General features: G+C 39.2%; 1 protein-coding gene across 2 annotated transcripts in view; it reads right to left on the reverse strand.

Annotated features, from left to right (window-relative positions):
• NEBL (nebulette) overlaps window positions 1–13,333 on the reverse strand; it is a 246,448-nt gene extending 233,115 nt beyond the window's left edge. Inside the window, exons 1-2 of one of the 2 annotated variants that reach the window (XM_090142925.1) lie at window positions 12,623–13,333; window positions 11,664–11,758 (exon numbers count right to left, since the gene is read on the reverse strand). In XM_090142925.1, the coding sequence (XP_089999051.1) occupies window positions 11,664–11,758; window positions 12,623–12,691 (164 nt within the window). In that variant the 5' untranslated portion in view covers window positions 12,692–13,333. The remainder of the gene's footprint in view (window positions 1–11,663; window positions 11,759–12,622) is intronic. The other variant, XM_031614513.2, reaches the window with a different exon arrangement.
• Between the last annotated feature and the right edge of the window lie 13,401 nt (window positions 13,334–26,734).

Consider the following 26,734-nt stretch of genomic DNA (forward strand, 5'->3'; position numbering starts at 1 on the left):
TAGAGAAAAAACAATCATTATTACCCTATTTCCTTCAACTTTTAAAAATGTGTTATAGACCTTTGCATCCGTACCCACTTTGACAAGCTTAAATTTTCCTTTTGTTAATATAACCCACGTACAGTGTTATTCTGCATAGGAGACATATAATCTGTTACTGCCTTTTGGGCAGTAAGAGATTCCTGCTGCTGACTCAAATGAGGCTTGAAACAGCAGTAGCTTGATCATGAAAGTTAAGCATTTAATCAGTGCAAGGAATGTGTGTTACTCCTTTGAGCTCATCTTTCACAAAGGCAAAAGTCACCCTGAAAGAAATCTTCAGCACAAGATTTACTACACATAAAACTTGACCAGCTTCTGTTCAGATTTCAGGATCTCCTTCCAAACTTCCTGCAGTGACAAGCACAGAAATCCCTATTTATAAATAATTCCTAAGTTTTCCAAAAACATTCATTGGTACTGGAGAAGCGTAGGAGTCAATAAAACCAGATATGCCGCATTTAAATATATACTTCAAAATAATTATGTGGCTATGCGGAGATGTTCATAATCAATAAATGCAAAATAAGTTAGTGCTACACAGAAGAATATCCATCTTTATCTCACTGGAAAAAAAAGATTTCCTATATATTCCTGCCTGTATTAAACTGACAGAAAAACTGATCACAGATGATATGAACCATTTTCACAGTTCTCACCACATTTCTTAGTTTCTCCTCAAGCTTTTCATCTTCATTGCAACATTATTTAGCAGCCTAATATTCCAGTGTTCAGAAACACTTTTCAGTGGGCACCAAATTCAGTGAGAAACTGTATTTTACCCAATCGTCACAACTTTCCTTATGAATTTCTAACTTCATAACACTTTTAAAACATCTTAAGTTCCTCAAAGCAGGACTAAATCTTCGGTACCTGCAGTGCCAATAAACTAAATCATATTTCATGTAATACATTAATTGCATCTCATGTTCTATTCTGAATATCCATTTACTATTGTTAGGCTAATTCCATAATTAACAGAACTCGGACTGAGGGTGCATATCCTGCATTACCCTGCAAGAACTGAAACCTGACTACATGGATAAGCATGAAGAGCAGCAGGCTGGCCGTTAACTCAGCCAGATCTAAGCTCCTTTCTCTTCCTTCTTCTCCCATCTTCGCTAATCTGTATTTTCAACATTTCTAACACAACAATAATATAAGCCATATGGTTGTTTAAACAGTGAGTTGCCCAAGAATGGCTGTGTTTCATCTCCCTGGGTTAGCCAGGGTTCTTCAGGTCAAAATAAACCCAAAGTTCATGTCGTGATCCAAATGGTTATCTATCCAGCATGAGAGTACCCCACTCCTAATCAGAGTGGAAAACGTGACCATTTCAGAGATTGAGTTTGCTATTGCTTAAGTGAAAAGCTCAAACATTTTTTATAAATTAATTAACTATCTTCTCCATCTCTGTATTGCTGATTTCCTTGCATGCACACATATTCTTTTCTTTTTGTGTAAGTAGACACATCACCACTGTTAAGTTTACTGTAATATTTTCAAGTCTTGTTTACTAGGTCTGTCAATTTCCTTCAGATATTTTAGGGAATTAAGTATTTTATTCTAAATATATCTTAGGATACTATTCCTCCAGTCTGATTTACCCTTTCCCCATTACTCCTGACAATTTTGGGATATTGCTACAGAGTTATGCTAATAACTGTTGTAACAAACTTCATCTGCTTTCTGGTAGCCTGATAAAATCACATCAAGAATTGCAAACTAAAATTCACAAACATTTTTTCAATGTTAAAGCAAAATTTACAACAAACACACCGACACAATAGGCCATTCAGCAACAGATTTTGCACAAAGCTTCTTCCAACAGGCATTCCTTCTCTTTCCCCTCAAATAGCATCGTTTGTCAAACACGTGATCAGGCAAGTTTAAGGCAGGTTCTTTAACACACACACTGCAGCCAAGCCCACATCAACATGGAAAGCACAGTGCTGTTGTAATGGCCTCCTGGCCAGCCACTGGTTAAGCACCCTTGCTGCTAGAAATCCACTTGTTGACTTGTTGTCCTTTTCTTTCTCTATGCCCTGACAAATCCACTCCTGTGTTCACACATGTACATAAACATTGTCATACAGCACATGAACACCCTATTTGCTGTGTTGGATACATGGCCCTTGACACTGTTCTGCAGGAATAGTTTATGTATTTTATTTAAATAAAGCAACATCAGTGCTGTTTGTTGTGGGTTGGGTTTTTTCTTTTTTTTTTTTTTCCTCAAGCTGAGGCAAATTATCTCATTGTAACACTTCTCCCCTCTACAAAGCATAGTTATTTCATTTTAATTAATCTAAAAGCAAGATCTTATTATTTTAATCTTTCCCTAAATATTTCTATTTATAGTACTCTCATACTGTAAGGAGTTATATTAAAAGTATTGAATTCTTCCAGAGTGAAACTGGAACAAACCAAAATGAAAACAGCTATTATCATTTAGTTTACCAAGTTCAAAAAAAAAAAATACCTTAGGTATAATATAACTCAATTAAAAATCAATTTGTACTGCATTTTAAATATGCAAACTTGGCATTACACCAATACACCTGTGTGAAAAATACTGCCACTTCAAGGGGCATAACATGATGGACTACCTCCAAACAGCTGCACTCCTAAGGGAAAAGAATCCCATGTGGATCTTCGGAAACTGTAAGGCAAGATCTTAGAAGAAGGAAATTCACACAGCTTCTACACAGTCTTACATTTTATAATACTCTTTAGAAGGTGTCTATGCATCCCCCAGAAAAGCTTTCGTAATACATGCTTAAATAGTTACTGGCCAAATTACGATTACTTTTTCACCTCTAAAAATAAGCTGCTCTAGTTCTCTCCCAACTGTAACATTGATGGCATATTTTTATGTCCTCCTCCCTTAAGATATTACGGGATCAACTACAGTCATACAATTCTATTGCAACTGAGAACAAAAGTATATGGGGGTGTGGAGGAGGAAGAGACAGGTGGAGGAGGAAATACAAGAGATGAAACATTCTGCACTGCTCATCATTCAGACTCTACCTGCTGTTACAAACAACCCCATTCTCTTCAGGCTCCATAACAGCAAAGCAAAAGAAAATAGCATGGTCGATTCTGATACGCTATCAATTTTAACATCAAGAGAGGAGAAATGGTCTAATTTGTGAATGAAGAAGGGGAATTACCTGTGTTTTCCTGACTTTTCAATAAGTTGTTTTGAAGGATCATACCATTACATGTAGAATGAGCCAGCTGATTTTATTTCTATGTGGACAGACCAGATAATCAAGAAGTACTTCAGCCACCTCTCCTCCTTTTTAAGGAACCTAAACATGACAACTCAACTCTGTGCAACTTCTACAATATCTAAATTTGGCAAAACTTCTGTAAGCACTCCACAACATTTAAATCATACAAGTAACATGAACTGACCCTCAGTCATGATTGTAAGTTATCTGGATAATTATGGCAAGCCTCCAGCGATACTGTAGGTAAACATCAAAACCTGTTCACTGATACTGAGCCGGTTGGCACAATGTTGTCATTCTGCATTGACATCACCTACTCTGAAAATCCAATGTGACATGAAAGGTTGGAACATACATATTTTTCTTCAAGCTTTACAAAAGAAATAATCTGTCACAGCAGCATCTTTCCTTATGACCATCAACAAAATTAACAGAGCAACACAGAATTTCAAGTTTAGAAAAACAAAAATAGATTTAAGTTCCTTAGCAAATACAACAGGAAATTATACGGCTAAGAGAGTTTAAGATCACCAAACAGTTAAATCACAAAACTGTTAACAAAATATACCATCAAGATTTCACAGGCTTGCTACAACCAGTTATTACTCCTTTCAAAGCTCAAGCTGTGCAATTCAAATAAATGAATTATTTGGAATCACAAAATTTCATCTATTATCCTTGTTATATTGCCTGAATATTTTACTAAATACAACTGAAACAAACTTCACTGATATTTAGATAGGTATCTCAAGAAGTTATATATCTGCTTTTAAAAATTACATTGAGAATGAAGAGTGGTTAAAATACAAGCAAGCAAAGACAAACACAGTTAATGAAACTCCCTAGCTACAATATCCCAAGAATACTCATTCTTTATCCTGTGATTATTGGTACTAAATAGATGCCTATACTCTCACTAGGAAAAATTACCTGCAGTCTGTGATGACCAGCGACCATATAGATTAAAATAATGTATTTACATGAGCCAAGACATAAACCAGGATTTCACAGAGCAAGAATTTCTACAAGCATGTCATACAAATGTCTTTGAATATCATGTTTATTGTAGTCTTACACAAAAATAAAATGTATAATACTTGCACATTTCCTATTTTTTTGCCCTAGCAATGTCCTAAGTAACACTGAATTGTAACCATCTCTTTGAAGCAATTACATCAACTGGCAGAATTCCAAACACAGGCTCTATACTCACATCAGGTACTAGAAGCTACAGTCACAGTCTATGAATTCACCCACTCTCACAGAAAAAAATGTAGCTCATCTCCCTCCGGGCAGTTTTTCTACTCCATTTGCACCAGCAGGGAAGCAGGCTGGTTGTAGCTAAGCTGTAGCACTCCACTATGTTTTCCAACCCCTGTAACAATCTGAACCAAGGGAGCACACACAGCTCCCTCCCTACCCAACCACCAGCACGAGGCATTGTGTACAGGTCTTGTTCAAACACATGGCCAGGACTCAGCCAGCTAAACACGTTGAAATGGAACCTGAAAAATTATTTGTATCCCATTACTGAAATAAATACAGTCACAGGGATCAAAACATTGCCCAACTCTTCCAACCCCTGAGTGTCAGTGGTGATTAAGTTTTAGTGATTCCTTTCCAACTAACCATCAGTCTCATGCACAGCATTCAACAACTCACCAACTGTTCTTGTGTGCCTTGTTCAGACAGCATAAACACAAACATTAAACACCTTTCTGAAATTCAAATAAATTTTGCTAAGAAATTCTTTCAACTCTCCTAGCAAGGAGACATGGCTTCTTGTCCTATCGTCTTTTCCATTACTCAATATCATCAGTACTAATCTGGACTTAATGCTCAGTTAAACAAGTCAGATACCACAGAAGCAGAAGTCTGTGTTTGCTCCACAGGAGTGCCTGTAGCTGTTCCTCATATTTAAGCAGCATTTCCATAAATATTTGCAATTATTACATTCACTCAGTTTTATTTACTTCCTTTCTATGCAGAATTCAACACTTGATCTAGCACTTCGTGAATAGGCAGAGAAGATAAAGTACTTCATTCACTCATTGCTGCTCACTGTCAGGAAGGAAGTCTGCACAGAGGTGCATGCTGGGCCCAATTCTATTCTGTGCTTTCAGCTGGTGATGTGGAAATGAAGATTGCACTTATTAAGTTTCCAATGTGCTTACAGGCTCTCCAGTGAGAAGGTAGCATATTAGAGAACAGAATTAGAATATAAAACGAATTTAACAAATTGGGGAAACAGCCTAGGGAAAAAAAATATATATATGAAGATTTAGTTGAATCAGAACCAAGTAGAAGATCCCAAGAATAATTAACTACTCAGATAATAGATAACAAGCACTGAGGCTGCAGTCATGCACAGAAAGATAAAAACATAGCCCACAACAATCTAAATATGACTTAACAAAAAAAAAAAATAATAATGAAGTGGTAAAAACTGTACTGGCTGTACTGGGTCTTAAGAGAAAACATACACAAGAATTGAATGGGCACACTTTTCTACTACTTGTGGTAGTGCTCCATTGGGTGCTACAAGTCAAACCAGATACGTGGAAATTTCAGAGATAACTAAAGGTAGATAAATAAGAATGAACAGAAAATACAATCTGTTAGGAAAGAGAGCTGTTTAAAGACAATATGACTGACAGGAGACATGATAGATTCCAAATATAGGAGTTTGTACTTCACAGGATGCTGAACCAGAAATAACAGACTTAAACTACACATTTGGCTCTGACTTGAGTTACTTTTCTAATAGTTCTGTTATTTGCATTATTCATTTTATACTGCATCCTAAGACAAAAATCTTCAATACACAAAATTAATAAAGTGATAAAGTGCAAATCCTTGCCTCCTAAGGTTTACATGGAAGTTTCTGAGTTCTTTCTTTTCATAAGAATGACCTTTTGGGGTTGGCCTATATAATAGCTTATTTTTTAACAAACTAATAATCTGAAACAGCTGAAAAGCTCAAAAACAGAAGGTTTATTTAAAAAAAAAAAAAAAAAAAAAAAAAAGACTGGCAGTAAGGGTAATCATAGCATAAAACAACCTGCTTCCTAAAGCCAAAATCAGTATTATCCTTTTATGGTGGAGTTCAGTAACAATTGATGATAGAGAATTTAAAAAAATAAGTTTACTCTTTGCACTCTTTTCTGTATATCTTAGAAGTGACTTCAACATATTTCATGAGGATTATTCTTGCTACTTCTTACCCAACCTTTTTTCTTCCTGTCACATTTAAATTGAGAAATAATCATCCATTTAAATCAATGCTGAAAAATAAGATAATGTTAACTAATTTCACCACAAATTGTAACATTACATACCTGTTCACCTTTTAAAAGCTTCCTGGCTGGCAGAAAGAAAACTCTTGCATGTTTCACAGCTAAAATCAAGCCCCTGCTCTGAAAGTCCGCTTTAAAGGCAATGGATTCCATCTAATTGCCAACACCTGTATCCACTTCCAACCTATCCAAAAGGTTGTACCATGTTTTTATTGTTTCCAAGCTGCTGTAGTAGAGCTGACATTTTTCATCTCCCTATCAGACTTTAAAACATGAGGTTTGAGTGCATTTGTAGATTTACAATTCTTCTAACATCACAGTATTTTGAACATATTTGCATACTTATTTCCTACTGGCATGAGTTTAAAAAAAAAAAAAACCATGAGTTTTAAAAAAAAAACAAAGTGATGATGAGTTTTTCTTCATGTCAGTATGCTAAGACTGATGGTAGTAGATTTAAATTTCAAAGTTATGTAATCATTCCATATGGTAACAGTCATAAATAAAAACTTGAATGAAGCTACCCCATGTGTGGGCGATCAGCAAAATTTTAGATACCAACTATTTCAGAATGATTTATTCCAATAGTTAAGCTGTTTGCCTATGGCAAGAGAGTATATCAGGTTTGTAGAAGCTATTAGGTTTTGCAGAAATTAAAAATTACATCTCTGTTGGATATGTTCAAACGTGCAGCGAGTCTGTTTCCATCAGACAATGTTCCAAAAATATGCATTTCAGCTTTTACATTTCACATTAAAAAAAAAAAGACTTGTGTTTTGGTCTACTGAATCTGTCAAAAAACAAAGTATTTATATGAATATTTGTAAGAATAAGTTACCATATAATCATCCGACATGATTCAATCATATAACAAGCTTGAGAACTAGTACACAGACAGTTAGTTGCCAAAATGCCATTTGTTTCCTACCATCAGTTTGGTTATTTGCAGTTGAAAAGAATAAGCTCTGAGTTGACAAGAAGAAAAGTAATTATTATAATTTTTTGCCATTTCCATACACATCAAACAAGTATTATTAAATACTTGTTAATACTATTAAATACTGCTCTATTTGCAGGTATTGAAGCATAATAGGGATTCCCATCTGCACTAAAGATGTGTTGACTGACCAAGACTTCGCATGACTCAAAAGCAACTTTAATTGTCTTAATCCTTCTTTTATTACTTATGTGAATATTCAGAGACACAAAATGTGGCTAATTGACCTGCTTCAAGCAATGCATAGCACCAGGCTGAACTAGAAAACTGGACTGTAAGCCTGTGCCCTTCATCTCATTAATATTATTGCACTAATAAGGCAGCTCTCTGGCAAAGCAGTGTGTATGAAGTCAGACAACAAATGGAAAGCAAGACTAAAGTTATTAGCCGAACCTGGAAGTGCCCAAATGCTAAGCAGCTATAAGCATTCAAACATTCAAAAATTGCCTATGAAGGCCTTTCAAGTGAAATGTGAATGCAAGTAAACAGAGAAACATAATGTCATAATCATGGTAATTTGGTAACGCTTGGAGGTCCCAGCTGAGATCAAAGCCCCAGCATTCTAGGCACCACAGAAACAAGTAGAAACTATTCTGACTTAAACAGTTTATAAGTTATGTAAATAATAGAAAAGATAGCGAGAAGAAAAATGTGTAAGCTTTTAGATAAGAGAACTGAAAGGTCTAATGGATACATTAAAAGAACGATCTTTCTGTTAAGGAGTTCCATGAAGTTCATTAAAGCCATATTAGATGCAAGCACACTTAGAGTTTTACCTCTTAAATTAGTTACAAGATCTTTTATAAGTCTACAATTCTACAAAAGTAATATCAAAACTGCAATAGTAGGAAACCCAGCTTCTTAATCTGTATTATTTCTGCTACCCAGTAGCTACTTTTGCTGTCAATGTATCCATAACACAAGCAGTGCATATACCCAATAGCTGAAAATAAGACAAAAGAAAAAAAAAACTTGCTGTTAAAAAAGCAGAGTTTCTCTTCCATTTTACTGAATGCTAAAACTGAAGTATTTCCTAATATATTACTTCTTGGCTCACTAGTCCTCATCAATCCATTAATTTCTAGTCCTTGTCCTTGTGCACCATAAGTATAAATTGAAGTGAAATGTTCACAGATCAGTATCTTTTTCTAGTATTAATTAACAGAAAAACAATTAGTTTTACAGTGAAAGTAACTTCTGGTTTTTACTCAAAAAATATTAATTGTAGCACCTGGGAATAAAGAAAATGGGATACTTCCAGTTCATAGGTCAAAATACATTCAATATATCATCTAACTTACAGACAGAGTGGTGAGGTGCTGGAACAGGCTGCCCAGAGAGGTTGTGAATGCCCCATCCCTGGAGGTGTTCAAGGCCAGACTGGATGGGGCCCTGGGCAGCCTGGTCTAGCATTAAATGTGGAGGTTGGTGGCCCTGCATGTGGCAGGGGGGTTGGAGATTCGTGATCCTTGAGGTCCCTTCCAACCCTGGGCATTCTGTGATTCTGTGCAACTCTTGAACTAACAAATAGACACAGGAATGAAGATACATGCTTTCCAACTGGTCCTTATAAAAAGCTGACAGCTTCCAAACACATTAAATAATTTAGTGGTAAGGCTCTTCTATTCAAATTAGTGCACATTTTTTCACTTTTGTCCACAAATTACATTCTCATTGATGGATGGTCTCAACAAACAGTCTAAGAGTAATTGTTCTTTGTCAAATGCTTGTAGGTGTTTGTGTGAGTAAATTTGCATTCTTTTCTTCACTGATTTTCTGATCAAGCAGTATTTAACATAAAAATGGATTTGCCTCATACTAATGAACCCTGGATAAGACATATCATAATTGAAAATGCTATAACGGCATCTGCTTACAAATAAGGAAGCTTTGAGAAGCAAGGGTACTGTGTCAAAATATTGTAATTTAAATAAATTGTGTATTCAAAACACAGCTTTGCACAGACAATATATTCCTACTTCTGAGGATATTCGATTTCACTGAAAATACAAAATGCATATTGGTCTTCCTTAAGTCATTCCATAGAACTCTTATAATTATTTAAATTGTTTGAAGTATCTCAAAAAAAAAAAAAAAAATACCACCCTTATATACACAAAGTTTACATGGTATATATATATATATATATACACACACACACATATATATACACACACACATATATATACGGAATTTTTTTCCCTTATTTAATAAACCCATTTTTTTGTTTTACATTGCTTCTTTCTATTTCATACATCATGTTTTAGGGACATTGCAAATGTAGGGATTTGTATTATAAAACTTATTAAAGGAACTAATAGGAAGAACAGCAGTTGAACAGTATGCAACAGATCCATCATCCTTACTCCCCCTCATTTATGAATAGAAAGAGATACCGTGCAACATAACTACATAAATGAAAAACTCTCCTGCAACAAAAATGAAATAAACACAGCATGGAAACCCCAACCCACAGCATGAAGTGAACTTTGTAAAAACTGTTGTCAAGCATAAAAGAAGGAAAGATCAAGCAGTCAAAGCATCACCACTAAAATTTAACTCCAGAAAGTTAGGTAAAAGGCACCAAATTGTCATCAAAGCTTTAACCACTGTAAATTATATAAGCCTGTACTTAAGCCTCAACTCAAATACTACCAAAACCAGACCCTGTCTAGGGTCAGTAAGCTTTAGATCAGGCTCAACTTCTAGCATGCCACTTGTTGAAGTCTTCTTTCTTAGAAACCTTCCCTACAGCATGTTAGACAGCCAACTGGCCACACATTATCACTGGAGGTCTGATGTCACTCCCCTACACTGCAGAGCACTTCAAGGAAAGCTAGAATGTATGCAACTGCACATGCTCCTAAAGCAACTTAAGTACAGCTATGCACACTGAAACAGGTGTTTCAAGTTTCAGCAGCACACCATATTTTACAACAAAACTCACATTTCAGACAAATAGGCATTGCCTGGCTTCAAGTTTAGGCTGGAAGAAATGAGCATATACTGTTGAACTATTCCTCAAAAGGCCAGCCATGGTCTGTCTACTTCAACATCAAACAAACATTTCAAGAGGATTGTAAAAAGATATATATATATTAAAAAATAATAATAGTATGATGTGCCCATGGCTTATATTTCCTCCCTCTTAATATATATATATATATATATATATATATATATATATATATACACACATATATGCATATTTAAGAAGATTAAAAAAAAAAACAGCAATATATGAATACATTTGGAATAATACTACAATAAAATTTGGTTCAGAATTCTTTAGAAATATCCTTGTAACAAAATACATTATAAGTGTTTCTGAAGGTGAAAACACACAGGTAACAAATCTTAGGAGCATGGTACAAAGAGCAATAAATGCCTTTGATATGTGTGTATGTGTTGTCAAAAGTCTTTTCTGTACTACCTGCAAGCCAAGCATCAAAGCAGTCTTCAAAACCCAAATAACAACATCATCTTGGAATGGAATACCACATGATCGTACTCTACAGCTGAAATTAATCCATTTTCTTTATCAAAAACTAAGAGAAAAGCAAAATACAAAATAGCACAAAGCATCAGAAGCAGGGATTTTGTGAATATTTATCTTAGTAATCTGAGATACATGAACAACATAACCATTTTAAAAATAGGTTGCCATAATCTGCCCCAGGATATTGCCTCTGGTAAACTACACAACAGAGAAGGACTTTATCTTCTCGTTACAAAAAGCTAATCAGGTCCATAACCTTAAACAGAGAGCTGCATAATGGATAACTGTAACCTAGCAAGTCAATAATGAATGTAATAGGAGTCAGCACCAGATCCAGCACTTTCTTGGAGGAAAGGACCTGCATCCTGAGACCTGATATTAAAACATTGCCCAAACACATCTTAATCAAACATCTTCATCTTCTGCCACCTGAATGCAAGAATGCTCCATCTGAAAAGATACGAACTGCTCTGGACTGCACTGCTTCATGGCAGATTAAGTTTTTACAGCACTATATGCCTATCTGACAATATCCATAGCCAGGCTTTCCCTTCATGAGCATTTCTGCAAGACCTGACATTTACAATACTTACGCATTGCAATAAGGTTTCTTTTCATATCCTTTGTAGTTATTCATGTTCAGAGCCATTTTGCAAACTTCACAGTGGAAACATCCTTTATGCCAATACTGTAAAGAAATGTAAAGTAGCATTACTTACAATACCGATGTTTTGAAAGCTATTTTAGGACACAGGACATGTAAAAACACAGCTATACATCAATATTTTTGGCCACGCATCATAGATTTCTGTAAACTACATCAAAGGAATTACTTTCATGCAAAATTGAAGGAGCTTCAGAAACACTCTCAGAAATGCAAATTCTCTGCTGAAGCGAATACCGAGACCTCAGCACAGTGACCTTGCCAGAACTGTTTTAAAGATAACCGAAGCAGGAGTTGGACATTTTGGTCTAGTTAAAAAGAGAAGAAACGATGCGATGCGTGACTCTTTGGTACGCACAACAGAAACTACATTTAGTGCACAAGACGGCGTTTCCCTCCCACCACCCTCCTTTCCCGGGGACGGTGCCTGGGCGCAGTGCCACAGCCCGGAGCGTTATCTATCTGCGAAGCGGACACGGCAGGGCCGGGGCTCGGGTCGCTGCTGCCGCACCCCGGTGCGCTGCTCCCGGCATCGCCGAGGCACCGTTGCGTAAGCGGCTGCCGAAGCATCGACCAGGGGAAGGCACCGCCAGCCCAGCGAACGGACTGCGCAGGCAACTTCTGCCCTCGGGAAGCGTCCCGGGCGGCCGCCGCCGCCCCCCCCCCCCCAGGGCCCCATTCCCCCCGGGTGCCCGCTGCGGCCGCGGCGCGGATCGGGGCGAGCCCGGCGTCAGCGCGGCGACACGGCGACCGCCGCCCGCCCTGCGCTGATGAGCGGCGGCGGGGCCGAAGAGCGGCAGCCCCCGGTACGGTACGGGCCACCTGCCGTCAAGCTCCCCGCCGCCTCGCCCCCGGCCCGTCCGCCCGCCCTCCGCCGCCGCCGCGCACCTTGTCCAGGCAGTTGACTTTCTCGGTGGGATAGACCACTTTCCCACAGCGGGCGCACTGGGGGTTCATGGTGCGGCTCCTCCCGGGCTGCGGCTCCCTGCGGCCGAGGCTGCTGCGCGGCGGGCGGGCTGCGCGGGGCTGCGGGCGGCCGACCGATGGAGCATCCCCTGCCCGCGCGGGGACGCCGGGGCTCCTCAGCGGCTGCCGACGGGCGAAGAGGTCATCGGCGGCGGCTGGGGAGGAAGCGGCGCTCCAGCTGACTGCGGCTCGGCAGCATGTGTGAGTGGGCGGGCGGGGAGCCGCTGCCAGTCGCCCCCGCCCGCTCGCCGCCCCGCATCCACCCGCCCCCGCCGCCTCCGTGTGCCTGCGCGCTCGGCTCTCCGCGCCGCCGGCGGAGTGACTCACGCCGAGCCCCGCGCGGGCAGCGGCCGCAAGCCAAGCCCACGGGCGCGCCGAGACGCGGCCCGCAGAGAGGGGAAAGGAGGATGGGAGGAAAGAAGGACGAGCCCCGCGCCGCAGCCAGCTCGGGGGGGGGCGGGAAATGGATGGCTCCTGCGGCGGGGGACGGCCGCACCTGTCCCGGGCCCGACGGGAGAAACGTTGAGGAGATGGTGGAACCCCGTCCCCGTGGAAGGAAGGAGGACGAGGGCACCGCTCCGGAGCTCGGGAGCTCCCATAAGTTAGGCCCGAGGCCTGGGGATAGAGCTCGGCGTGATGTGGGGTGGAAAAGTGAATTCAGGAGGAATGGAAGAGGTTTTAATTCCCTAAAAGGCAAAACGACACATAACGCATTGAAACTTTGAGGGGAGCAGGGTCTCAGTAAAATCCTTCCAGCAAAGCATCTTCACGTGGGAGCCCCACCTGGAGGGACTTGTGATAGGAACATCATATATAAATGAGGTTTTCACTTGCAGACCTATCACTCCCTTCAGTGTGGTGAGGAACACGTGCACATTTTCTCTTCCTTTTGTTTTGATGACTTTAAGGGCTCAGTTCTGCTGTCAAGCTGTGGCTATGTTACCAGACACACCTCCTATGAGAGGCTCCAATATACATCTCCAAATCTCTACAGGAATGGTAAATTCAGCTCCTCAGAGTAGACTTTTGCCATTGATTTTTGATTGGCTCATTAGTGCAGTGGGTACAGCAAGAAGCTGTGCCTTTTTCCTTAGTTATGGACCTCTTTAACTACCTGGAACACAAACCACACCATAAGTCAATACAGTGCAGCCTTTTCTGAGGCAAGGGAAGTTTTTTCATTTCAGTAGTGCAGAGCTTTGTGTGCCTAACAGCAAGGACAAATTCTGCACATAGTTGAATGTTATTAAGTAATCAGAATGCAGTCAGCTCAACTGGAATATTTGGCAATCATTCTTCCTTGGCAACCCAACTTCTATGCACTGACTGGCTGAAGGCGTGGGGAGACTGATTTAATTGAAATTAATAATATATGTGATTAAATGAGAAATACCTAATCAGGCTTTAAATATTAAATCACTGAAGTTATAATGCTTCTTCTGCCTCATCAAGACATAAACACCTGGCACCCAATGGAACTCCTAACGTTGAGATGCTAGCTATAATGCAAGCAGCAGGAAAGCAGATTTGCAGGCAGTCCAGTAAATGTTTATTGTCTGCTCTGGCTTTCAGTGCAGTAGAAAACAGAGAAATTGCTGACCAGCTAGGTTTTCCTTTCTATAGCCTGCAGTCTGGTCCATTTCAGAGCCATTGCTACAATTTGCAGATTTCAAAGTCATTAATCAGATTTTTTGATGTTTTGATTCCAGATTTTTGATCTGGAGTGTAAGATTTTCTTCTCGGACAATAGCTTGATAATTTATCATAAACACTTGGAGACCAGTTTGGCCTCAGCTTATTAGTACATGGAATTTACTCAATAGAAATAGGAACATATGTACCCTGTAGTGCAGAGGCAGCCTTCCTCTGCTACCTCTGTGCTGTGCACATTGCCTAGCTCTTTCTGCTGGACAGTCTGGCTGGAGGTGGATATGGCTTTTATTCAAGGAACTGTAAATGCCAGACATCTGCATCTGTTGGTGAAAGAAACCTGAATACATGGTAACTCTGTGTATTCTGCAGGAGCTGTCATTTAAGCAGCCATCTAAGACCACAGCTGAGTTGTATTTTTCCCCAGGCCAGTAATAGGAAGTGGGATGGAGACCCAGCTAAATTAATGTCAGATAGAGAGCACTGGATGTTATTTATAAGGAAAATACATATTTCTGGTCATTTATGGGTAAAAGGGCTCCATAGCTCACTAGAAATAACTAGAGGGATTACTGAGCACAGAAGGGCAAAGGCCGTACTCTTTAGCTACCCAGCCATTGCCACAAGCATAGAGAAGGTGGACCTCTAATTAGAGTCAAGAATTACTTCCCAATTGGTACATATTGGCAAGTTGTGAGTTGCATCCTGAGATGAAACAGGCTGCCCAGAGAGGTGGTGGAGTCATCATCCCTGGAGGTGCTCAAGAAATATGTAGATGTGACACTAAGAGACATGGCTGTTGTCCTTCAGGAAAATAACTTGACATCTTTTACTTTTTTTTTTTTCCTATCAGATTTGTTCTTTTTAAGGTTATAAAAGGTGAGATTGCTAACAAGTTACGATAATGTATTCAAAGTACTGCCTTACTACTGCAAAAAGTTCATGTGCCAGTTCCAGCAGATAACAGATATTGTATCATGTTTAAGTGAAAGGATGATCTCACAGTTAAGGCACTGCATGAAGAATTGCAGATGAAGCCTCTGAGCAGTACTGCAATACAGATAAATTATGCTGAAAGATGTTTTGTGAATTTCTGTGGTTGCCCTTAATTGCGTAAGGACAGAAAGCATTAAAGCAGTATTTGGTTGGCACAGGAGTTGCCAGTCAATTTTTGACCCTTCCTGTCTGAGCTTACATTTAACTACATAAAAGGAACTGCATAGTTACATTTCAAATAGGAACAATGCAATTTTAATGTGACCTTGTTTAGAGCTACCCAGGGCGCTGCTAGAGAAATATGCTTTTAAGTTCTCTGCTGTGAAGGAGTAATTCATACTTTTCATATGCAAGGGCCAACAAGAGCCTATTCTCAACATCAGCTATAGAAAAACTAACACCAGAAGTGAATGTTTTCCTATCAAAAGTGAACTAAAGCCAGCATGGTTAGACTTCATCATTTTCTGTAATACGATCCAAACAACACTCTGTAGTGGAATCTCAACACATTCCCAGAATTAGCCAACGTTTCACTACTCAATCTAATAGAGTAATGGAATACTGCAATGAAAGTGGACAGTCAATTGCCAGCAGTGTCTTCTGTTCCTAGTCTCCTTTCTTCACTTAAAAGTGTGCAAACTGAGTATTGCATCCTGCAATAGCCATGTGCTGAGCAGATACATGAAAAAGCAATAATCAAGAGTCAGCATGACAACAGAATTGTCTAAAACAAGAGACTTTTATTCCCTTAATGTTGGAGGTGCCATGGAGGTTTCTATCATTTTATGCAAGGGGGCAAGGTTTTCTCTTATTAATGGGTCTTCCAGGATTTCTGGTTGATAAATTCTCTTCAAATTATGGGGAAAAAGATGATTTGCCTTTGCATTTGAGTGAAGGCAAAAGGTAACTATAATACAACTTGGTGAAAAAGGGGTTGTTGCTTGGACTGTGCTGAACAGAAGGCTGTTATCTAGATCATTTTGTTTTTCTTGAAGCTAAAAGAGCTCATCTGTGAGCAAAAAGCAGTTTGAAAACTTCATTCTAGTGCAAATCTTATTACCTACGTGCATACGTATTGTTTCAGAGAAAGCAGCTGGGCATCAGCAAAGCACATGTACTCTATAACTCAGGTGTGTGAAATAGGTACAGCTTTGCGGATGGCAGCGCACAGGCTGTTTTGAGAATTTGGCAATGCATGCTCTTTTAGCAAACACATCCAGGGATGGAGGTAAATGAGCACGAGTAGTTAGCTCTAACCATACAACCAGTACTTTGTAAATTGTGTCTTCTGAGATTTGGGAAAAGCATTCAACCTGTCTTACAGCTCAGTAACATATTCTAACATCAGAAGCTTGCCTACACACTCTTCACATTAATCTTACATGGTATATAGTTTAAAAGCAATGAGCAATGCAAACAGGTGCAGGCAGAGCACAGTACTCCTTGCTACCAAAGGCACACTGGTCCCAGCGCCCCAGTTCAACCATTCATTCTATCATTCAGTTTGCAGGTGGAGGTGGGGAACTCACTGAACACAAAACAGTGTCTGCATAGAAAGTAGCTTGGAATCAGGGTGCTTTTAAACCACATTTCCATATTCAGTGACAGTGCTTAGAAGAAATACACATTATTAGTACTTTAGCATTGTTATTTCTCTTTCTGTGGTATAGTCTCTCTAACATTTTAATAGAGTTACAACTCGGAGGATGTTTCAGGCACATAAACAGAGCAAAACTTTATGCATATTGCATTGAACATATAGGGAAATTTTCTACCAGCTCTGAAGTTCAACAGTTTCCTCTTCCTTCCTAGGAAGAATTAGAGATTCCTACCATGTTTTGCAGGAATAAAAACAAATTAAGAAGAAATAAAGATTGGAGGAGCTAAAACAAATATTTTATTCCTTTAATTAATTTTCATGAATGATGAATTGATACAGAATTGAAAAGATATCTTCAGATCTCTTAGAGAAGCTTAAGGAAAAGACTGTCTGCAGTCACCTCCATTGACCCTTGTCAAAACTGTTTATTTCATCCCAATCCAAACAGATTTCCAGAACTTCTACCACCATAGAAAACCCATCCAACACAGTCCAGGAAAAAGGCTCTGTGCTACAACATCAGCTGAGCAGCTGAGGAAGGACAAAATGTTAATTATTCTGTCTGACTTAATAACTGCCACATTTTATTTGCTGTGTTGAGTAAAAATATAAAGCTATTGTGTTTTGCCTATAAAGATGAAATGGAAATAAAAGATTATTTGTTAATTGTGGGTATTGTTTACTGGCCTATGTTTAGCCTAACAGAACAGGGATTTAGAGGTAGAATTAGGGTTCCAAAGTGAATTTTTAAAACTAATAAGAGGGTTCTGGTAGCTTTGAATAAAAGGACAACAATGGCAGTATTCATGCTCTTGTCTATGCAACTACTTTCCCATTATTTCCAGAAATAGTAGCAGAGTAGCTTCCTGCCTAAATAAAAGAGTTCACGTAGATGGAAATTAGTCTATAAAGCTTTTCAAAATAAGGTTTCCTTTTTTAAACTGAATGACATGATGAAATACAGGAAGGGCTGGGCTGTGATTGGACTGGATCCTTCAGTTTAATGTTCTAAAAGGTTACGTGACCGTTTCAGAGTAACTGCATACACTTACTTCACAAATGGAGTGAGAGTGTTACAGGGAATACACATCTTCCATTGCTAAAAGAAACAATTTCTTGCAGTACAGGCACAGAATCATTAGTAAGCCCAACTCTGGGCTTCAGAGGGAACTATTTCCAACCCTCCTAGCAAGATCTTAAAATTAAAGCCTTCACAGTGCAGACCAGTCAAATCTCACACATTGAGAGGGAGTCTCACACGTTTGGCTCCCAACTTATCTCCCCTGCAGTTAGATCCATATCACACTCATTTGCAACACTGCACCCCAGCTTCCCTCCCATTCTCTGACCCCACATGCCAGGCACAGCTGGATGGCCCACTGCAGCCTGCCAAACAGCTTCTGCTGCCCTGTGGCACTGGGAGGAGGAGAGGAGGAGGACATGCTGTGTGGCAATACTGCATTGCTGAAGAGGAGTATGGATTCCAGGGGAATTCCTGGACATTTAGCAAAATCTCTTTCCAGAAAAGTGACAAGTGAAACCTCTCTGTGGACCAACGTTAGTTAGTAAAATAATGACCTCTGAGTTTTCTCTCAACAAGAATAAGAACATGGGGTTCTGCAATGGCGTTCCTAGTTTCAAGCTTATTAAATATTCAACAGGAGGCAGGATCAAGGATTATTCACCTTCCACAACATAACTGAGAGGCTAAAACGAAAACAAATATTGCTAAAAAACAAAGAAACCTCTATAATAGGTTTAGCAAAGCCCATCTCACTTTAAGCTCAGCTCAGATGCATTAAGGATGTGGCTCTGAGTTCTGCTTTGTGCCTATGTTTTTAACAGCCACACTTCAAAGAACTGAAGGGCTGGGGCCAAAAGGCCAAGGCAGAGGCTCAGTCCTCTCCCTCACACCATTTGGACTACTGGTGACCTGAAAGACATTATTTATGGCCTAGTACACTGCTGCTTTCATTGAAAAGGCAGGGATAATGACTTAGAGGCAAAGTCTCCTCTCTCCAACATCTCTCCACATGTATTTCCATAGACAACTTTACTGGGGCTAGAGCAAAGTCTAATCTGTACCATTACCCTAAATACAGAACGATCACATGGGGTTATATGAACCTTGAATGGAGATAAACATAATTTAATCTTTTTTTTTAAAACCTTAAATACAACTGCATTAGAAAATTAATAATAAATAAATTGAAAGATTTTTTTAAAAAAGCTTAACTATTTTAACTGGTAAAATTATGGTGTGACTAGAAATTATGCTGTAGGTACAGACACTTTGTATAAAACCTATGTCATCTCTTTAGCCTGTATTTATTTCCCCTCTGCCTTAGAGGACATGGGGAGCAGCAGCCTCAGTGCTACTGTCATGAGTAAGATAGAGTTCAAAACTCAGATATCTTTCTTTTCATCTCTGTGCTTGCTCATTAATTAAAAATAAATAAAGAAATAAAAAGAGAAGAGAAAAAGTAAATATTCAGCCACAAATTCAACTTACTGAGTAAGATTCTCAGTAATGTTGCATTTTGGAGGAGTTATTTTTAAGTATGATGCAAAGACATACACAAAGCAAGAAAGAACTTCAAAAAGGTACTACTATACTTTTTTTTTTCCTTTGACTTTAGAATCAGAGTAGTTCCAGAAGGCTCCAGAAGTAAATGTGCAACAACATATCACGTAAGTGAAGTTTTCTAACACGTAATTCAGAATTTCTAATTTTTCCCTAAAAGCTTTCTGTGAATTATCTTAAATAGTATCTTAGAAAAGGCAATTATTACGTGGAGCATTACACAGAGCACAGATATTGGTGTACTTCAGAGATGCCAGTTAATTTCCCCTTGACTACTGAACCATAAATAAAGGAAAACAGCATTGTTAAATGGCTCTAGAGTTGCACAGTGGCAAGCAGTGGTTGTATTGCCACATGAAGAACGTATTTTTGGAACATAACCACAGAGGGAATTATTACAATATTAATTACAGAGGATGTTTTGTTTATTTCATTCTCATTTTAAAAGCCCAAACCATTTTGCTGTGTCTGCACCTTTCCCTGCTGTACTCTGCAGACCATCTGAGCTGGCTGCCCATGGTGGCTTGGCAGCAGAGTGTGTTTCAAATTCTCATGAGAGTGACCTACTTGGTCCAGCAAGGGAAGGAGGGAAAACTCCTGACTGCTTTGCTTTCAGTGTCCCCAGCAGCGTGACTCACCAAGGAAGCTGAGCTGTCCACAGCCAGCAATGGCAGTTGTCTCAGGCAGCACATCATACAGGGTTCATGCTGCAGCCCTGAAATAACCACTGCTGCTGTTCTAGGTGAGCTTTTCAGGTTAAGCTGTATGGCAAAGGCACCTGATCTCCGCCAGATTTCCAGGCAGCTTGTCCCTTCTCCCCCCAGCCAGAGCATGGCTCTGACAGTGACCAAGTGACTTGCATCTGCCTTGCTGCCAGCTGCACTACTCCAGCTGCAGCATGCCCCACCACTGCAGATCACAAGTATTGTCTGCTTGGTGCCATTTTTCCTTTAGAAGCTGCTGCGCACTAGCTAGTAAAAAGAAATACATTTCAAAGCCAAAAGCTTTTCTAGAAAACCATCATCCGAGCAGGAAAAGATCCTTTCTACTCTCCTTCCTCTGACCACAGCCTGATTTAAGTGCCCTCCCATCTGTGTTAATCACCTCCCCACCTGCACTCCTCACTTGGTGAGGGAGCCAGTGCCGGGCGACAGTTGTTCTGACACCTGAGCCAAGCTGAATCTGACTGCCTGCTTTCAGTCCCTCAGCTAAGAGAAATAAATACCAGATATCAGAAAGGAATCTTTATGGTGAATCACAAATGAGAGACAAAGGAGTGAGGCAAGAGCTGTAAGGAGCTTGCCTTCCCTTCTGCAAAGCCTTGAAGGAAAGTTTTGTGCCCAGCAGTGTGGTGTGAAGGCTGATTGCTGTGGGGGACACTATCCCAAGGCTTGCTCCAGAGGACCTCTCCAGATCATAGTGATGCTGACATACTTTGCTGATCTGCTTGGGTTTCACCCAGTACATGCCAAATACAGCGGAAAGACTCCCACTGAAATCCATGTGTGTGAGGTTAGAGTTCAAATACAACACGCTGTGCAACGTGCGCTATGGAGGAGGTTCAGCATAAACAGAAAACAGTGTTGTTGGTTACGTGCTGGCACCAGTGTTAAATGTTACAAGCTCCTTCCACAGCACCAATTAGTGCGAGTGGACAGGAAGTTACTGCTATGAATTGTCCTCCATTGTAGTTAAGGCTTTGATGAACGAAGGTCAGATTTCCAGGGGCTATTTCAGATCCTATTGCATTGAATTAAACTTTGGGGCTGTTTATCTGTAAATTCTTGATAAATAGATGCTAACCACCCTCAGTCACTTTCCAGAGAGTCTCCTAAATGAAACAAATTCTTTGTGCTCACAGAAAATCTATTAGTGTAACACCCTGGAAACCGTACTATGGGAAAACTTTCGAACAAAGAACAGATAGCAGTAAACTTTCCCACTCTGATGTTATCAAAATGACTTTAAGAGAAAAAAGTCAATGTGACATTTACGCTGCTTGGTGCAGTAAATATGTGTCCCTGCAACTATTGTTCAGAAATGGTACCACCATCCCCATCCTCATGGCCACGGCACGTTCTGTGCCTGCCTTCAGAACCCAGCAAAAGGGCATTGTTACAATCATTTCCAGACTTTTCTGAGTTGGAGCGTAGCTGCCAATTTCCTCTGCTCGGCTCATATTCCAACTAGCATAAATATCGAGGTCAGTGCATAAATATCACTCCAGATAAATGCTCAGTATAACTGCAGTACATCTAGTCTCCATAAATCCAGTTAAATAAGGCAGGATTGTGCAGCAGGTCAGGTATTGTATCCTATCAGAAAACTTTCCCCATAAATAAAACTGAGATTGTACTTACCCATATCTAAACTAGGGTAGGCATTTACAGCCAGCTCTGACATCAGATCATCTTAACACTGAAGCAGTCAGTGCTTAGTCCAGAGGTACCTTCCTACCTCCCTTGGATCTCTGAGTTCCTCTGCAGCAGGAGGGTGACTGTACGAAGGATCACATCTTTTACTTAATATTATGGAATATTTCAGAAAACTGTCCTCCTCAGTAAGAGTACTTACCCTATTTTTAGAAGAAAAAAAAAATAAAAATCAGAACTCAACTGCAAGAAAAATAATCCAAAAACAAACAAAAATATACGTCCTCAAAAGTCTGTTGTCTTTAATTTATTTTCAAATATGCTCCCCTTACAAGGTATAATTTTTCTAGCACTCACAACGCTCTAAAAAGTTATTTGTGGTCTTGGAAAGGAAGAAAATAAGAAAAATAATTAGGGAAAGATTCATCATATGTAAGTTGCAGTTGTAAAATTAATGCAGTCAGCTAATGATAGGTCAGAAAACCCACAAGCAGTCAGATTTTCAAATTACACCAAAATTTGTCAAGTATCTCCAAATAATTACATATAGTAATTATCATGTGAAGTATCTCTTTATTCTTTTTTGCCATCATATTAACCTACCCTACAAACTGTTCAAAATGTAAGTCAAGACCTTCAGCTAACCTATCAAATTCCCTGAAACACAAACTACAAATTTGTGTTAGGTAACATAATATTAATAACCAAATTTAATTTACAGAGCTAAAATATGCAATATTGTTAAATAAGCCAGTGTTGAAGTTACCCAGCATTAAGTGTGAGAAGAATGAGGTGATGCCCAGGGTTCCCACCCAAACTACATCATTTTTAATTATTATCAAGAATAGTGAAGATAGTACTGATCTTGTCTGGAAAGAAGAATTGGGACAGATCAACTTTTTGAAGTACGTTATGTTTGGAGAGGAGATTTCCTTTGTAACCTTGCTGCTGAGGAGCCAGCAGTGGACCTAGACCACACCACAGGAGCAAACATCTATATGACAATGACCTGAAGCAACAGGAAAGATCAGGGCAGAAGCAGAATCCTGCCCTGCAAAATCTACAGTGGCCTGAAGCAAATGGATAATTCTGAAACAGTAAAAAAAAAAAAAAACATTTCTAAGGCAAAAATGATGTAAATTAGAATGAAGATTCTGTGCATCTCTTGTCTAATGAGTAAGAAAATAATTTAAAGCAATACTGTATTTTCTTCAAAATATTTTGTCTCATTATTTAAGAATATAAAATTTGGCTTTACCAGTATAAAGGCAAGTGAAATTTCATCTAAATATTAAAGTAATCTAAAATCCAACCGGTCTGTAAACAAGTCATACAGCTCAGCTAGATAGCTCTTCAATTTTCCAAGTCACTGAAGCAGTGACAGTATCAGTTGTCAGAAAAGAGAATTAAATGCTGTTATTTTTTGTCCTATATTTTATTTTATTAGTTGTAAGGAGGTAGTGGCAAAGTTAGTTAGGCGATTTTAAATGTATGTTTACATTTCTGGAAGCTTTGTTAAGTGCAAAGAGATTTTGTAAGTGCACATCTTCCTGGAAGAGGTCAAAACATTTTGTTCAGAGGAAAAAATACTTCAAATGTTGAATTTTCTTTCCATTTTAACTGCAATGGTTCATGTTTACAATACCTCCAGCAGCTTCCAGTGTTCACTGAAGATAATGAATGACTGCTTATAATTAAGGATTTCGCAGAATTCTATTCTGTATACCATCCAACTTTGAAAATTGCAGATTTACTATTGCCCAGCATTGTGCCGGCCTACTTTTTTTCTTTGCTTTAGTGATGGATTGGAACATTATTTCATGACATCTCAAGGATGGTCTTCTTGATAGAAAACAGAAGGTATTTACCCATAGGAAATGTTGATAAAAAAGAATACAGTCATTGAGTGTACTCTATGTATGCAGAAGTAGTAGTAGTAGTGTAATTCTACCTGGAAGGTCCATAATGGACTTTGAATGAATGTATTTACCTCTCCCCAAAGTGATAAGTGCTCTCTCCATAAGACATTCTGAATAACCTGAGAAGGATGCATACATTCAAAGAAGCTGAATATTTACTTAGAAGAAATTGTGTGGCCATTATATTTTCCACAGTCTTTTCATTTCAGTATGATGCTTAAAGCTATTTTCCTTAATTTATTAAAACATTAGCTTGGAATTCAGGTGAAAGCAAGGAATTGAATTTTTTTTTCTTTTGTCTGCTTGGAAGAGGTATTAGCTTCATCAGTCAGTGCAGGGATTGAAACGATTTGTCCAATATGGAAATGCCTCTCTCTAAAATGCAGTAAATACTGCAGCTCTCAGTAGGCAAATTATGGCAAAAAAAAAAATCCTGGCAATCCTTTAATTGAACTTGGTTACTTCTAAGAAAACAACAATTCAAAATTTCAGAAAGAGCTTTTTCAAGGAAAAAATAATAAATTTAGTGTGCAGATCCAACTCATTGTTCCAAGAATTTGAATTGATCAGCCTGTTAGCTGCAATCTTGCAAACACATTTCTCCAGGGATGCAAAATTGCCACGGTACATGCTTCAAACAGTGTTGAAATGAGTGCCCAAAGACAGACTCAAAGTGTGATATATCGGTTCCACTGTCATGGAAGTCTTTGAAAAAATAATGAGATTTAAATAGCTGCCTTGTAGAAACTGTCTTTTAATAATTGTTTGAAATCATTATCTTCTGAGTGAATCTATAAGAAAAATGATTATCCTTTTCTTATTATTGTGACACCAGGAAATCTATCTATGTACGCCTGCAAACACCGATTGATTTTATTAAATCTCGGTATCGCTGAATGTTTTCATGTAGACTCAGCAATTTGCTAACAGGAACTGTCACATACTGCACAGCAGCTATGTTATGGAATTATCATGACTTAGAAAACTGTGAATAAGTCTATCTCACTTATATAGCAGGTAAAAGTCGACAACTAGGGGTACCTGAGTAGCAAGAATCACATTTTTGAGTCTGCACATCAAGCTTATGGGTAAATCTGCAAAATTTATTAGCTGTTAATCATCCTGAGGATGATGGAAGCAGGCAGGAGAAAGCACTCAGAATTTGTAATGGAGCGAGATGTCATTTAAGTAGCTCTCTCTCATCAAACAGGAGAGAAAAAGAATGACCAAAGAATGCAAAGGGAGATGAAAACCAGGGTCTTCAGATAGTGCGAGGGCTGACAAGCAGTGGTGGGGTGGAGGTGGCTGATGACACTTGGCTTTTGTTTTCGTGTGGATCTGCAAGCCCTCTGCATTTTCTTCATAAGCGAAATTGAGGTTAGAGGGAAAGCAGCACATGCTTACATAACAGTCTCTTTGCTGAATCTGCATGTTAATAACTTGCACTGTCGCACATTTTCTGAACAGAGAAACATAAGCACAGCTTTCCAGGAGGAGGCCAGGAAGTTCTTAGCTGCTGGCTTTGGCTTCATTCCACTTAACCCACTGAGACTTGGAGCTCAGCAGTGAGCTGAGCTGAGAAAGGTACTTCTAGTTTCAGAGAGGCCTGACAAGTGTAAACTCCCCATTTTTTGTAGCAGCTGCTTTCAGAACACCACCTCTAGTACTGGGAAAGCTCCCGTGTCAGAGTCTCATCCAAAAATCATGTAGTTACAGACACCCAGCCAGTGCTTAATCAGTTCCGTATTTCAAAGAATTGCTTCTAAAGATCTGTGCAGCTTTCTCTCCCTTTAAGGAAAGGTCTAAATGTCTGCTTCAGGAGACCTGTACTTTTTTTTTTTCAAGAGATAAAGAATCTTTAAAATTGTGGTCAAGATAAAGATTAGGGAAGTTCGAATGAAAACAAGTTAAGAAAATGCTGTGGTTTGATTGTGAGCAAATCCTCAGAACTGCAAAGTTCAGAAAATGGCCAGTCCCAAAACACAGCACATTACAAGGAGACTTCCTCCCCAGCTGATGCCCTTTGTTACTGAGGGACGTGTTGTGTTATGTACTGGTTCAGAATCCATTCTGTGAATTTCCAGACAAACAGAAGCCATTACATTTCATAGATACTTGGCAGTTTAAGGCAAAGGACAAGAAGTAGCTGAAGACATAAGAAAAATACAAAAACAGAATATTTTATATTGGTAACTGTAATACGATTTTGCTACAGAATTAGGCTAACAAGTTTTTAGATAGCTGGGAAGGAAAGCATTTAAAAGCGAAGTTGGTCTTGGGAATGTCCTTGTGGTCTTCATTCAGATAAGAGAGGAAGGACAAGGAAACTTTGTTTGAAAAATTAACAAGCAGCCCACAAAGGCAGTGCACTGATCAGAGGTGCACACACACTCTGTACGAGATGGTACAATAGGAGCAGAAGATGAAGAACCTGCAGAGCAAAATGTCTCATTACACAGCTCACTAACCCACTGTGAGGATGTATCACTGATGCCACTTTCCAGGCTGGCTGCAGCACTACCCCACGCTCGGCAGTGAGATGCTGAGTTGAGCACATCTCTAAACCACAAGGTTTTCCTCATAATGATTCATTGATCCATGCCTGAGAGACCTCAATCTCAAGTACATGTTTAATAGAACTTGGGGAAAAAAAAAAAAAAAAGCTAATAAATTCATTTAAAAGCTTTTATTTGTTGCTTCAGGCCTTGTCTACTGAAAGAGCAGTAATCCTCTGATCCAGCAGATCCCTTTGCATAATCCTAACTGGCTCCAAGTAAAACTAATAATGTTTTAAGTTCCCAATAGGAATCCAAGATTCCAGTGCTCAGTTTTACAGCAAATTCAGAAGATTTTGCAAAGATGTTTCATTTGCCAACTCAGACTTCAGATGAGATCTCCAATCTTCTCAAGTTT

This window comes from Phasianus colchicus, chromosome 6 (assembly GCF_987193195.1).
Source record: "Phasianus colchicus chromosome 6, bPhaCol1.hap1.1, whole genome shotgun sequence".
NCBI classification, from domain to species: domain Eukaryota; kingdom Metazoa; phylum Chordata; class Aves; order Galliformes; family Phasianidae; genus Phasianus; species Phasianus colchicus.